General features: G+C 39.3%; 2 protein-coding genes across 3 annotated transcripts in view; both read left to right on the top strand.

The window, feature by feature from the left end:
* The window catches only part of LOC134822707 (alanine--glyoxylate aminotransferase 2-like), a 43,363-nt gene extending 37,184 nt beyond the window's left edge, over nucleotides 1–6,179 (top strand). Inside the window, exons 11-12 of one of the 2 annotated variants that reach the window (XM_063833906.1) lie at nucleotides 4,034–4,188; nucleotides 5,005–6,179. In XM_063833906.1, the coding sequence (XP_063689976.1) occupies nucleotides 4,034–4,188; nucleotides 5,005–5,242 (393 nt within the window). In that variant the 3' untranslated portion in view covers nucleotides 5,243–6,179. The remainder of the gene's footprint in view (nucleotides 1–4,033; nucleotides 4,189–5,004) is intronic. The other variant, XM_063833905.1, reaches the window with a different exon arrangement.
* The window catches only part of LOC134822799 (protein ABHD13-like), a 948,842-nt gene that overhangs the window by 147,670 nt on the left and 784,645 nt on the right, over nucleotides 1–16,527 (top strand). The gene's annotated exons all lie outside the window — the stretch shown is intronic.

Below are 16,527 nucleotides of genomic sequence, written 5' to 3'. Positions count from 1 at the left end.
TTTCTTCCTGCTGATAAGGGCAACGCCACCGTTGTACTGACTCACGATCAATACATAACCAAAGTTACCGACCACTTATCCTCAGGTAGTTACACCCTCTTAACGAAAGACCCCACTCAATCCGTTACCACTAAACTACAGAAAGTCCTCAAGAAACTACACACCGACAAGAAGATCACGACCGACCTATACCACAAGATGCGCAACCTACATCCTAGATGGCCTCAACTTTACGGACAACCTAAGATACACAAACCCGGCGCACCTATCCGTCCCGTAGTCAGCTTCTACAACACCCCCCTCCAAGCCCTCCACAAAGTCCTCGCATCTTTCCTCAAACCCCTAGCCCAGAACCCCTTACGCCTCAAAGACTCTTCCGACTTCAAACATCGCTTCGACTCCTCTCTCAATCCCTCCTTCCACTACCACGCCTCCTTAGACGTCCAATCCTTGTACACCTCCTGTGACATGCGCCTAGCCCTCAAAACTGTCATCTCCTCCTTTGAACAGAACCCCTCTCGTCTTCCCTCCAATGTCACCACCACCACCATAGGCTCCCTTATCAACTTTTGCCTTGACAACTCATACCTTGAATTCAACGGCTCCTTCTACTCCCAAGACGAAGGTGGTACAATGGGATCCCCCCTCATTGTTGAACTAGCTGAAATCCGCCTTGCTGAAATCGAGACCTTAGCTTTATCCTCATGTCCTGACCCTCCGAACACTTACTCCCATTTCGTTGACGACGGCCTTGGATCTTTCAGAGACAGAAACCACGCAGAATCCTTCCTTACATTCCTTAACTCCCTTACTGAAGACCTCAACTTTACCCAAGAACATCCCTCTACAGACGGAACTATACCCTTCCTTGACGTTCTCATCCACCCTGACAAATCCACATCAGTCTACAGAAAACCCACCCACACCAACCTCTACACCAAGTACTCCTCCTGCACCACCAACTCATCTAAGAACGCAGTCATCCGATCACTGACCAGAAGAGCCCACAACATCTGCTCACCCCAACACCTTGACGACGAACTCCAGACAGTACGACACGTTTGCCTCCAGAACGGCTTCCCTCCTCACCGCATCACCACCATCATGGACGAAGTACAACGGAAATTCACCAACCCCTCTCGCCACCAATCCCTAGCCTCATTCAACCGACAGACCCGTGAACATGCCCTTAGTGTTTCTCTTCCTTTCCATCCCTCCCTATCCAAACCCATCTCCAAGATACTCGGACAACACGACATCAAAGTCACCCACTCCTCTGCTACCACCCTCCGCAACCTCCTCACCAAAACGAAGACCACACCCCCTACTCACCTCACTCCCAACACCATCTACGAAATTTCCTGCTCACAGTGCCCCTCCAAATACGCCGGACAGACCTACAGACCCTTGGTCCACCGCATGAAAGAACACGAACGATGTTACAGACTCAACAACGCCATCGACGAATCCACAGACAGAATCAAATCAGCTCCTGCACATCATGCCCTGACCACCGGCCACACCATCTCCTGGAACAACATCGAAGTCCTCAAATCCCTCACCTCACGCTCCCAACTTGACCTCACAGAACACGCAGCTATACAAATACGACAACCAGCTATGAACAGAACAGACCGCGCACCCAAATGTAGTTCCCTCTGGGACCCCATTCTTCCTAAAATTGCCAAATCCTTAAAGTCCAGACCATCTGGCATTTCCTTCTCAACCTCAACAGAAGACTAAATTTTTATTGACATTGTACTGTAATTTTTCACTTTCCCACCCACACCTCCCCCACCCTCCATCCCTGACACCACTCAATCACATATAAGCATTGTCCACCACATCACATTCAGCTGACGACGATTAACACATGTTTATTGAAAGCTTCTACAAGTTAAATCATCGTATCTCTTATATGTTTTTAACCCAACTCCACTCAGTATTAAAGGGCTTATATTGCTTTATAAGTTGTATATAAATATGATGTTTGCGGTCATTTTAAGCTAAAATTCAAGTCTCTACGACCTTCCTAGTTCAAGTTATCAAAATTCAGTGCCATTTTTGGTTCGCTGAGATAAAAAACAGTTTTTTGTCAATATCTATAAAACGAAGCACTGGAGACCTTATGTTGCTTCATAACTTGTACATAAATGTGGCCATTGCGGTAATTTTAAGCTAAAATTCAAGTCTCTATGACCTTTAGGAGCTGAAATACAAAAATCCCGTATACGCGACTGAGGGTAATTTAGAAAATTTGCCCTGTAGGGTTATGTCTAGCGACACAAATTGCGTACCTAAACGATTTTGGTTAAGAATGATCTAACAAACAACCCTGTGTTGTCAGAAATCGTGTACATCGAAGTGCACACTCAACTATTCCCTGCTACTAGAGTATAGGCACAATGCTCAAATAATTGATATGTCGGATACTTCAACTTACATGAGTACCACTGTGCCCTGCTCGGATGCCTTCCGAAATAGCTTTTTTCATAGATCTATGCTGAAATAGAGGCGTGAGCTAGCCGGCTAAGCCGGCTTAGCCAGCCGATTGAAATTGCCGGCTTAGCCAGCCGATTGCCATCGGCTAGCCGATCGGCTAACACATTTTCAGCAGTTATCACTTATCTCTACTTCAGGCCGGGAATCTAGACGGCATGTAACAAATTATACCATGATCGACTTTAGAGATAAATTTCAGAACCGTCAGACGGATCGTCTTCAAGACGAAATTAAAGTATATAAGGCCTTGCAGTGCCCTAAAAACTTTCTGTCCAAGATGGACACTCTTAGATTTTGGAAATGTCGTAGTGATACATTGCCCCTTCTTTCAAAATTAGCATGCGCTATATTTTCGGTTCCTGCATCCGCTGCTGATGTGGAAAGTTAACATGGTCAGCAGCAGGGCTGACTGTAAACAAGAGGATATCAAAGATCTCATCAGACAATTCAAAAGCCATTATGCTCATTAATCGTAACAGAGATCTTTTGTTAAGTTTTATAAGTAAATTAGAGATTGACTCTGACCAGTGAGAATTTCCTAACTTATTATTGACTAACTTATTATTATTGAAGTTGTGAAATTGTATCACTTGTTACCTTCCATTTCAAGTTTTGCCCTTAAAATCGACATAAAGTATAAAGAAACATAAAGTATAAGCCAATCAATTTTAATACAAAATAGTAATATTAGCAAAATAAAAATTTTTGGTACAATATCTGATATTAGGATCTGGTAATCCCATTCCCAGTTTTAGCCGGCTTAGCCGGCTAGCCAGCCGATTTTTTCTCTTAGCCAGCCGATTGCCATCGGCTAGCCGGCTCACGGCTCTATGCTGAAATGGAATAGTCTACCAGTATGTATCCGGCAGTCAGAGCGGATTTCTACTTTTAAGGCCAAACTGATCAAGTACCTCTGGGCTGCCGATACAGTCTGGCCAGATTAGCTCATCAGTCTTATGAGTCTCAGAAATTTGTTTTTGTTGGTTACAATTCTGTCCGTCCAATTTCCTATCTGCTTGTCCTTTTCTTTTTTCTTTATCAGTTGTGACGGAATTGTAATGAACAAAATCCTTATAATTATTTATGATATGTTTGATTTCTTGTTAATGTTTGTCATTCAAATTTGGTAGACGGCCCCAACGTTAATGTGGCTCTTGCTATGTGTTGGTTCAGCCGAATTAATTATTATATAATCAAGTTTATTTTTCTCGTTAGTTGTCATCCGGCCAAACATTAAGCAACTTATATTGCAGTACCATTTATCATTTAGTAATCAAAATATGTCATTGTAATTTTGCATGGCTGAAATGTAACGCTTGATTTATATATATAATGATTAATTGAATTTTCAAATAATAAAAAATAGTTATGTGTTGCCAGATTGAAGTGGCTTCTTCAGGCATTTATAAGAAATCAGCTGATTAAGTAAAAAACAGTTAATCAAATTAAAATTAACCTTAAAGTCTCATGAATGTATAAAAAAATATATATGCAGTTCCAATATACTCATCTCATGTGACTCACTATTCAGTACGGAGGAAACCCTGTGTCGATGGCAGTGGGGTTGGCAGTACTGGATGTTATAAAGAAAGAGGGACTCGTCAAACACGCCAAAGTTACTGGAGACTTGTTCCTACTGGAACTGGAACGACTCAAAGAACGACACAGCTGTATCGGGGATGTCAGGTAAAACTCACATTAACTTTAGAGTTATCTGCTGCTGTATGAAAGATTCTATACCTCCAAAATCCAAAAAAAAGATTGGTATGATCCTAACTTGGATACTACTGGACTGTGCAATTTTGTCGAACTCGGACCAACTTAACCAAGAAATTGTATAATATGTCAAAGTGAAACCAACTTGACGTAATATGAGTTAAATTTAAATACAGCAGTGACAGTAAAAGTTTAGTTAACTATGCTATTTTATAACTAGTAGTAGCACTCACCATAATTTGACTATCGGACTTTATTTGGTCGAACATTACGTCAACGTGAGCGCTAGAGAGTTAAGTGCTTACGCAATATTTTAAATCTTATCACTATAAGATTGAAAATATTACGTGAGCACAATTATTTTTTGGGAGGACATCTCCTCCCAAAATAAAAGTCATATCCAGCTACCATGTATTTTCAAAGAAATGTTTGCTTTTTGCTTCATAAGTATGTCCCCCAAAATTATGTCCGTCCACGTAATGTCTGCCCAAATAAGGTGCCATAAGGTGGATTGAGCTAAAATTGGATAAATTGAGACCTGCGGTAGTTTTCAAGTTGTTTACTTACTGTAGTTGATGGTTGAGTTCAATCTGGTGGAAATCAGAAATGTTAAACTTTGGAAAATGGAAATTTTTCTGCTATCAGCTATTTAATCATATAAAGCTTGGTTCAAATTTTCTCAAACCGCGAAATTAAGGTCGTTTCCATATCACACATCTAAACTCAGCGATCTGGAAAACTTTCAGCTGTGGGAATCCGAATACCTAACAAAATCATTTCCCGCAGAGGTATAGGGCTGTTTTTGGGTATCGAGTTCGTGAAGTGCCGTGAGTCAAGGGAACCAGACGAGAATACTGCTGTGTTCGTCAAAAAGGAGATGTACCGAAACCGAATAATCGTGAGCACTGAAGGGCGACACAATAATATCGTCAAGATCAAACCTCCCATGTCATTTGATCAAAATAACGTGGCTCATTTCATCAACCATTTCGATAGGGCCATTTCTCAAGTCAAAGTCCAATGATAAAATTGATTACTTTTCAATGACAGTGGATCACAGCAAGTGGGATGAACTATAATTAAAAGGCGCTCATTTTTCCTCAGCAAAATCTAATTATAATCTGCACCATTTTAAAACGTTAAAAGATTGATAAAATATCTAATATTGTTTAATTTCATTTAATTCAATTAGGAGATTAATTTAAATTAAGGCTGGAATGATTTTTATATTGAAATGTTTATTTTTCGTGCCATACAGCTATTCATGGTAGCGGCGAATGAAGTGTAACAGAAACGTGGCCATGATTTAAGTTTAGTTTTACATTTCTTTTAAACACTAAAAGTAAATTTAATGTGTACGCTTATTTTTACTCCACACATTTTGTCGTACATTTTTACAGCAGTTGCATAATAACTGTTAGTGTTACATGTTTACTGCAGTACACTCACTTTAAAAGAACCTAAAAGATAAAAAGCTTCATTAACAATGATACTAACAAACTAGGTTTCTTTTGTTAAATTTATTTTAAATTTGAAAAATAATGATGGCGGTTGAGATCTATAAATATAATGGTGATGATTATAAAGGCCAGGGGAAAAGGCTGAAAGGCCTTACGGTAGTTCCATTAGGAACGAAAGCAGAAGGAACTTTCAACATACTATAATACGATTTACTAGATGTATTTTTGACCATAAGATTAAAATCGATTAAAAGTGGTCCGGTAATGATATTGATAAGATTAGCATATAAAAGTTGAAGATTTAATACCACACGATGAAATGGATTTTATGTACATGGTATAATTTAATTTTAAGTTGTGTGAATCATTACTCACACATTTATAAAGTGTGGAGTAAAGTGAGTTCACTGAACCTTCTTGAAGATGACAGTAATGTTTTTGATGATACTATTAGTATTACTAGTTCATTATTTTTATTTACCGCAGTTATTTGGTGTTGTATAATTTTTTATTTTGTTAACAGTCAACATACAAAATAAACTAGAGAACAGGGAAATGCATGAATGACCAGATTTCAGGATTTGCAGATTGATGATGTCGATCCTTCGCAGTACCTTTTTAAGGTTTTTCACGTCTTTTAAGGCCCCTTTTGCTCTTTTGACTTACTTAATCACGTGACTACTTCATAAGTCAAACATTCAAAGTTATCGTTCTCCCAACACTCACAGTAATCTTACCCCTAATCAATTTAAATCATCTGCGAAGGTCATGAACCCAACAAAATTAAACACACTTATTAAGCCATTCAAGCCATTCAAGCGCTTTTTTGAATTATGACACCAATTATAGTCGATTATAAGCGATTTTTTTTTAACCGTTTATAATCGTAAAAAAAGCGATTGTAAACGGTTTTTTTAAGAAAAAGCGCCGAAAAAGCGCTCAATAAGCGATTATCGGCGCCGATCATAAAATATCGTTTATGGAAACTTGCCTAGTTGGCAAGTTTCCATAAACGATATTTTATGATCGGCGCCGATAATCGCTTATTGAGCGCTTTTTCGGCGCTTTTTTTTTAAAAACCGTTTACAATCGCTTTTTTTACGATTATAAACGGTTCAAAAAAAATCGCTTATAATCGACTATAATTGGTGTCATAATTCAAAAAAGCGCTTTTTTTAATTTAAAAGCGCTTATAAGCGCTTTTAAGCGCTTACTAGCGTCGCTGAGCGATTTGAAAGCGGTTTTCCAGTAGGATTGGCGCCAAAAACGGGTGGATAAGCGGTTGGCCGGATAAGCGATTCGTAGGCGCTTTTTTGAACCATTTATAAGCGATTATAAGCGCTTATAATTGGGGTGCAATTTAGCTGTTTGTAAAGCGCAAATAAAGCGCTTATAAGCGCTTTTAAAATTGAGTCAGGAAAACGCTATATTACATTTTATAACCGCTTATAATCGATTATAAGCGTTTTTTTAGAAATCGCTTATTACGGCCAATTCATCGCTATTTCACCGCTTTTACCGCTTTTCCTATCATCCATGGCCAGGTGAGCAGGAATTAAAAAGCGCTTATAAGCGCTTTTTCGATGCTGCCCCTAGCCTGGTCGGAACGGGGTAGTGCCCGGAATTTAAAAGCGCGCTTATAAGCGATTTCTCAATTCCCCTTAACCTGGTTGGAACTTTCATGTGCTTTTCTGAGCAACCTGGGGTGCACCGGCAGAGTCAGGATTTAAAAGCGCTTATAGGCGCTTATGATCGCTTTTCTACCACTTTTCCTATCACCGATGGCATGGGTTGGCAAGAATTATAAAGCGCTTATAAGCGTTTTTCAATGCTGCCCCTTAGCTGGTCGGAACGGGGGAGTGCCCGGAATTTAAAAGCGCTTATAAGCGCTTTTTCAATGCCGCCCCTAACCTGGTCGGAACGGGGTGGTGCCCGGAATTTAAAAGCGCTTATAAGCGCAATTCCCCTTAACCTGGTCGGAACTGGAGAGTGCCCACTTGCATGTGCTTTTCTGAGCAACCTGGGGTGCACCGGCAGAGTCAGGATTTAATTTAAGCGCTTATAGGCGCTTATGATCGCTTTTCTACCGCTTTTTCTATCACCCATGGCCTGGTTGGCAAGAATTATAAAGCGCTTATAAGCGTTTTTTCAATGCTGCCACTAACCTGGTCGGAACGGGGGAGTGCCCGGAATTAAAAAGCGCTCTTAAGCGCTTTTTAAATGCTGCCCCTAACCTGGTCGGAACTGGAAATCAGAGTGCCCGCTTATAAGTGCTTTTCTGAGCAACCTGGGGTGCACCGGCAGAGTCAGGATTTAAAAGCGCTTATGATCGCTTTTCTACCGCTTTTCCTATCACCCATGGCCTGGTTGGCAAGAATTAGAAAGCGCTTATAAGCGCTTTTTCAATGCTGCCACTAACCTGGTCGGAACGGGGGAGCTTGCATGCTTGTGAATGTGATTGTAAGTACAGCTGTGCTGTAGTTTATAAATTATACCTAATTACCCCTACTGCAGAAACTGCAAAGTGCGGCCCGGGAAATTTTGGGAACCAATATATGGTTGCCAAAATCGATGGAGGGTTGGCGGCTAGATCAAAGCTCAACGGCTCTGGATTAGGGGTGGACGATAAAACAAACTTGCTCAGATTTTAAAATTTTTTGTAACACTGTTTTTTAGAGACTGTGAGAATTTTCACAATACCAAATTTGTCATACCTTTTTGGAAAGATCAATGAGTTTCGCCTCACTAGCTGGGTGCCATTTGCTCTATCCAGAGCCCTTGCGCTTGCAGTAGCGCGCGCCCACTCACTTCTTGACGTACTTGTGAAACAAGCGCGCCTGAAGTGGCGTGAAAGCACATGGTTAGGTGAAGGGTGCCATATTTGATGGTGCGCGGCTTTTGGAGCAAAAGTAGATGTAAAAGTCGCGTAATTTGACCAAATTCGTTGATTTTTGTCGTATTATTTCGGACACTTTCCTCGTAAGTCTATGAGTACAGAGTGAGCTCACCAATTTTTGTTGCAATCGGAGGTCGGGAAGGATACTCAATATTTATTTGTTTGAAGAAAATTGTGCTGGCCGAAATTAGCGCTAAAAAACTATCCTACTATACAGTCGGCACGTGCGGCTCACTGTTGTTGGCACACTACCTATCTGGATAGAGCAACGGCAGCACGAAGGCACATGGTTAAGTTAGGTGCAAAATAATCGAACATGCAGAAACTCTTAGCTTTATTGCATTGTATATCATGTGTACGCTTATTTTTGTATAAAAACCGCGACCGGCTCTTGCTAATTCGCTCGCCCAAAAATTTCACATGACCTTGGTTTTTATGGTTTTGCAGCCGTACAAAACAATTTTACATAAACCCTAATCCCAACCATAACCCCGAAGCTATCCATAACCCGCGTACCTTAACCCAAACCCTAACTTGAGCCCTAAACAATCGAAATCATGTTTTACTAGCCTGTCACGTGACTAAAACGGTTTTTGCCCATGTAACTCTCCAGGGAAATATTTTTACCCTACGTCATGGCGGGTTTATTCGGGATCAGCGTCCAAAAAATACACCGATTTAGATCAATGTCATACCCAAAGGTGAAAGGCCTTTTCACAAGAATTTTCTTAAAATTTGGGCGAGCGATTTCGTAGGAGCGATTCAAACGCGCAATCTGGTGCGGTTTATTTGTTGCAGTTTTACTATCTAATAAGTTATTATTGGTGAGATAGCTTGTAAAATTTGGTTATTAAATAACCAAATTTTACAAGCTATCTCACCACGCCTGCACGCGCACGGCTTTACTAGCGTATATATACATTACTTTTTTCCTATTGGTACTCAGCGTGCACTTGTTTTTATGTCCACGATTAATTATGAACAAGTACGTGAATGCTGGTACCACGCACACACTAACTTTCAATGAGCACCGCACTTTTTTCATGTTTCAGACGTCGTGATTCGCTCAGCCCGACTAGAGATTCCTTGGAATGACATAAACAGGCCTGTCATACTCGTTGACAGACTGAGCGTGGCCCAGCGCAATAATTTAATTTCATATACTATATTTTTCTTTTGCAAGTTCTGAATGTGAAGTGTGTATGACTGATGACGCAGCGCGTATCGACCGCCACCAGGACAACCACCACCATTAACAACATATAAATAAACGCTTGCAAGCGCTTTACAATTTCTGACAGTTATTGTCGGAGAACTTTGCCGCGCCGTGCACTTAGCCTTCTTGCTTGGCTTCTAGATCGCCAGTCAAACAACTATGTTTAAATCCATGTTGATAAATGATAGATAAATCGGTAAAAACCAGAAATAAAAAGTGATTGTAATCGCTTATAACTTATAACCGCTTTTCAAATCCTTAGGGGCAGCTTTAAAAAAGCGCTTATAAGCGCTTTCTAATTCCTGCCAACCAGCCCATGGGTGATGGGAAAAGCGGTAGATAAGCGATCATAAGCGCCTATAAGCGCTTTTAAATCCTGACTCTGCCGGTGCACCCCAGTTTGCTCAGAAAAGCACATACGAGTGGGCACTCTCCAGTTCTGACCAGGTTGAAGGGAATTGAGAAATCGCTTATAACTATAAGCGCTTTTAAATTCCGGGCACTCCCCCGTTCCGACCAGGTTAGGGGCAGCATTGAAAAAGTGCTTATAAGCGCCTTTTAATTCCGGGCACTCCCCCGTTGCGACCAGGTTAGTGGCAGCATTGAAAAAGCGCTTATAAGCGCTTTCTAATTCCTGCCAACCAGGCCATGGGCGATAGGAAAAGGGGTAGAAAAGCGATCATAAGCGCCTATAAGCGCTTTTAAATCCTGACTCTGCCGGTGCACCCCAGGTTGCACAGAAAAGAACTTATAAGCGGGCACTCTGATTTCCAGTTCCGACCAGGTTATATATATATATTAAGGGGAATTCAGAAATCGCTTATAAGCGCATATTAATTCCAGGCACTCCCCCGTTCCGACCAGGTTAGGGGTAGCATTGAAAAAGCGCTTAAAATTCTTGCCAACCAGGCCATGGGTAATGGGAAAAGCGGTAGAAAAGCGATCATAAGCGCCTAAAAGCGCTTTTAAATCCTGACTCTGCCGGTGCACCCCAGGTTGCACAGAAAAGCACTTATAAGCGGGCACTCTGATTTCTAGTTCCGACCAGGTTAAGGGGAATTGAGAAATCGCTTATAAGCGCTTATTAATTCCAGGCACTCCCCCGTTCCGACCAGGTTAGGGGCAGCATTGAAAAAGCGCTTATAAGCGCTTTCTAATTCCTGCCAACCAGGCCATGGGCGATAGGAAAAGCGGTAGAAAAGCGATCATAAGCGCCTAAAAGCGCTTTTAAATCCTGACTCTGCCGGTGCACCCCAGGTTGCTCAGAAAAGCACATGCAAGTGGGCACTCTCCAGTTCCGACCAGGTTGAAGAGAATTGAGAAATCGTTTATAAGCGCTTTTTAATTCCGGGCACACCCCCGTTCCGACCAGGTTAGTGGCAGCATTGAAAAAGCGCTTATAAGCGCTTTCTAATTCCTGCCAACCAGGCCATGGGCGACAGGAAAAGCGGTAGAAAAGCGATCATAAGCGCCTAGAAGCGATTTTAAATCCTGAGTCTGCCGGTGCACCCCAGTTTGCTCAGAAAAGCACATACGAGTGGGCACTCTCCAGTTCTGACCAGGTTGAAGGGAATTGAGAAATCGCTTATAACTATAAGCGCTTTTAAATTCCGGGCACTCCCCCGTTCCGACCAGGCTAGGGGCAGCATCGAAAAAGCGCTTATAAGCGCTTTTTAATTCCTGCTCACCTGGCCATGGATGATAGGAAAAGCGGTGAAATAGCGATGAATTAGCCGTAATAAGCGATTTCTAAAAAAACGCTTATAATCGATTATAAGCGGTTATAAGATGTAATATAGCGTTTTCCTGACTCAATTTTAAAAGCGCTTATAAGCGCTTTATTTGCGCTTTACAAACAGCTAAATTGCACCCCAATTATAAGCGCTTATAATCGCTTATAAATGGTTCAAAAAAGCGCCTACGAATCGCTTATCCGGCCAACCGCTTATCCACCCGTTTTTGGCGCCAATCCTACTGGAAAACCGCTTTCAAATCGCTCAGCGACGCTAGTAAGCGCTTAAAAGCGCTTATAAGCGCTTTTAAATTTAAAAAAGCGCTTTTTTGAATTATGACACCAATTATAGTCGATTATAAGCGATTTTTTTTTAACCGTTTATAATCGTAAAAAAAGCGATTGTAAACGGTTTTAAAAAAAAAAAGCGCCGAAAAAGCGCTCAATAAGCGATTATCGGCGCCGATCATAAAATATCGTTTATGGAAACTTGCCAACTAATACTATATTAGAAATACAATATTAGAAATACTATATTAGACATACAATACTATTAGAAATACAATATTTGAGCTGTGATCAGATTAACAAACATTCATGTCCAACACAAGGTGACGAGACATTTCAGCTAATTAAAACGATTCGATATGCCCCTACATTCAAACCAAAAACATACTATCTTGCATGCAGTATAACATACAATTAAATATTTAATCTACTACAATCTACATGAAACTATCGAGTGTTTCAAACAATTTAAAATATCATAATTTGCGAAATGATTTCGTGGGTTTCATGGCAACATAATGTTCTAAAGTTTAAAAATTCGAATAATCAGAGTGTCTTCATAATTAAACTAATCAGCTAAAAAGAAATAATATTGATCAAAGGTCATACTAATGTTTAAAATAAACTGTCCATAGTTATAGTGTTAGTTCACAACTAACCGCGAGGTAGCTTATTCTTGTTTTTACAAGAGGAGGTGCAGCAGGAAGAGCACAGTTAAAATTTCGGATCCCAGTTTTACATCACCTCCAGAACCCGTTGCTACTGAAAAAATTATATTTAATGTTTGGATCCTTTCGTGAAACACAAAATTCTACCAGATGCAAATTGTAAATGTTATTATATTGCCCTCACGCAGCCATGAGCTTAAAGTTACTGTTAGGGCTAGTCCCTGATCAGGTATGATTATGAATTATATAGACATTTTTGACAATTAGTTAAATTTTGCTCGCGAATTCAGCTGGCCTGGAATCGAAGAATCGGGTTTGTAATTTCCATCTCACCTTTGGTTTCAATGGTGTACCCAGCTACCATTGGTCCCTGATAGACATGGAACCGTTCGTCGTTTAGTTCACTTTTTCCGTCAACGGACCTCTTTCGTTTGCGGTTTGAGCAGAGATCTGTGCAGCCAAAACTGAAAGAATTAGAAAATGATAAGATGCGGTGGAGTATAAAATGTTAATCGGATAATTGACGAGGAACTATAAATATAATATAGTATATTATACTATATTTAATTATTTAATTATTCAAATTCTAACAGAAAGTTTTTGAATGTTAAAAAAGTTTCTAAATAATGCACTCAACCTATACAATATTATTGTAGGAAGTCCAAAACATATATTACGACAAATTACCTGCTATTCGAGACACTGCAGACTTTTACAACTGCATGGACGTAAATTGCAGCGTGGGAATCCAAAAAGCTAAAAGATTTAAAAGTAAATCTTTTTACTTTGGGGTCGGAAAGTGGCTGAGAGTTGGCATCAGTGTCGATAAAGTCGAAGGTCGAGTCCTTAATACAACTGAGGTGAATTATATAACTTTAAAATCCCAAAATAGGTCTTACCATGCATAATGTAAAAGTAAAACTACCGAAACGTAACACCGATTTACCGTGGACCCCGATTTATCGCGGATGCATCCTTTCCCCAAAGTCAAACTCCGCAGTAAATCGGGGTTTTACTATATTATAAATATATGATATGATGATGCTTCCTATTCCTTGTAGGTGATATTTTGAAACTAATATCTGATATTAGTTTAACACTTTATAGAGCGAGTTTGAATAGTGCATTAAATGAAATATATATTTACTGGAATGACTCTTGTATATAAATTAAATACTCCAAACTTTGAGGAGGATTTAAGATATGGACTCTTGTGGGAAGGTGACAATATTATTTCTGATACGTTTAACAGATCAGCATTCAGCGTTGACAAATCAAAACCAGGTATCACTGTCGGTGTCAAAACAAATTTGGTTCACCTCCCCATCAGTTTCTATTATATCTACTTATAGCAGGAACCCGTCTAACCCTAAAGTGGTGCCAAGACTCAAGAGACTAAAATAGTTTTAATTATCATATATAATATATATCGTCTCGCTTTATTTATAGTAAGATAATAGTATAATTGATCAACTAACCCTTCTTTGACTAGGTCGTACGACAAATTTCCCTCGTCCTCAGATTCACTGTTTCTGGCTTGCACGTTCAACACCCCTAGAGAAAGATCTGGGTCCAGTGAATCTAGTGTTACCTGGTAATATACATTATTTTATAACAAGTTATTTACTTGATTGATAAATATAATAGCCCTTATCAAACCATTGGTCGCAGTCATAGTAGTACAGTTGCTTTCGTGCTTAACGATCATAAAAATTGAATTACATACGCAGCACCTTCAGTAAAGTTCCATTTGATGGCATATCCTAAGCTAAATAATAATCTTTCAACATATGAAAAATTATAAAAATAACATCCAACGCGTGGTTAAGAATATATTAAAAGCTTAAGTTTAGTGCAAGACCTGCATATACATATCTTCATTTAGAGACAGTTCAAAGGGAAAGTTTTCTACTTTGTCCATGTCAGTAAAATTTCCATTCTTATGGAGATTTAGGACAAATCGAAGTGAGCCAGCACCATCCACTCTTTGCACAACAGTAGTTCCTTTTACCTGCCAAGAGGCATACTCAGTCGCTCCTGCAGGAGGGTGGAATTGTTATTATAATTGAGATATGTATCTCTAGTCTGTATATGGGGTTTCTCGATATAATTATAGTTATACGTGTTGGTCCAGTTCGTGCAAGAAATGTGAACTGTCACATCGCATTAAGTGGTGATATGAGTAGATATCGAGCTGTATATCTACCTACTACCATAATAAAGAGAATAAAGAGTATTCAGAACTGTGAAAATCTTAATAATCTGACCTGTTCTACTATAAGAACACTCAAATGCTAATTTGAATTCTCCTTCTCTAGTAATACCATTAGTGTGATCAGTTGTCTTTGTTACGCCAGTCATCTGAAAAATTAATGAATAATAAAACCACAAATTACTATAACTAAGAAATTCTTTAATGAAACATGCTTAAACTTTACTTAAAGGATCAAACTATTTTTGTAACACCCGTCTTTTAACCCAATGAAATTATTACATATGAAAATAATTACCAACAAACATGAAAGTAAAATATCAATATTAATTATGTATCTGACCTGGTTTTTATATATGACGTGGGTGCTATTAAAAGAGGTTTTTGTTCCGCATTTCTCTAAATCCGTTTTTATCTCTTGAACTTCTCCCGTAAATTCACAATCTGCAACGAAGTGTCGATAACGTGAGCTACAGTGTAATAATTCTCTCAGATATACAGGAATATATTTAAACATTCAAATAGCGCAATGTACGGAAAATTAATAATTTTTATTTACAAATTAACAAATAAAATACCTTTTTCGTTAAGTCGAATAGTATCAAAACTGCTTTTCTCTGCAAGGGTCAACTTCATTTCTTTCTCGTCACATGTCACTGTGGCCACTAGACACAACAAATTTTAAATATTAAATAATAACAGGGAGAAGGTACAAATTAATTTCTAATGACGATATCAAATTAATAGTTGTTATGATTAGAGTTTTATGATTAGAGTTTTAGGGGATCCTAATAACACTTCCGATCCCATTTACAACTTTTGCTTTTACTGAGCAATCATTCTATCTTTAAAAGTCATGATACGTTTGGTAGAAATTTACCTGGTACACAAGTTGGAGATACGGAAAGCTCGCTGTTCGTACAGGTGATTGTTGACGATCCAGAGATCACGAACCCGTTGTCGCATGACACGTTGAATGTGGCGCCCGAGTAAATTTCCGAATCCGGGGTTATTGTGCCTTTTTCAATGATGGGCGTGCTACAATCAAGTGCTGGAAAGAAATCATTAGAATTCTTATCAAAAGTGAGCAATAGTACTCAGTACTGTGTAATTACTTACTGATGATTTGCAAATGAATTCTAATTGGGAGATTGAAAAAAACGAAAGCTTTATTTTCATTTTTCACTAAATTCGAAACTCGAAGTTTACAGCTTTACAATAATTAATACTGTAATAATAACATCGCATGGATTATTTGTAATACAAAGTAGGCCAATGATTAACTTATGAATTAATATATAGTGTTCCATAATGGTATTCTTTAAAAATAAAAGCTTCTGTGTAAATTTCAGCAGACTGTAGAAAATACCATAATAATAAGTCAGTGATATAGACTCCTACCTCTCCCAATGATAACTAGTACCAGTATTTGAATATACCCTGTAACACTCCCATCAAATTTAACAGTGTCTCCTATCATGCAATCAGAAGCAGCATTGTCCGGGACTGTTCCATCCTCAGAGTACACTGACACGGGCCACCAGGAGCAGTAAGCATCATTACCACTGCAGGTACACGCGTCCCTCGAGCATGTGTGTGTTTGAACAGTACCACCATACCAATGACGTACTTCCTCTACACAATACTGCCGGCCTAACTTAGCTTTAAACCAGGTGTCATATCCATTGGAGTAAGTTCTAGTATCTGTATTCCTGTCTATAGCTTTACTTGCCACATAACCTGAGCCATACGCTGCAGTCATAGACACGGAAACAGGTGTTATTTCACCATCTACCTCTCCTATAATTTCACCTGAAATAATAAGCTCGATAAATTG

The sequence above is a fragment of the Bolinopsis microptera genome, chromosome 11 (genome assembly GCF_026151205.1).
Source record: "Bolinopsis microptera isolate Bmic1 chromosome 11, MBARI_Bmic_1.0, whole genome shotgun sequence".
Lineage (NCBI taxonomy): Eukaryota > Metazoa > Ctenophora > Tentaculata > Lobata > Bolinopsidae > Bolinopsis > Bolinopsis microptera.
The sequence above is the reverse complement of the archived record's forward strand: the minus strand, read 5'-3'. Positions and strand labels throughout refer to the sequence as shown.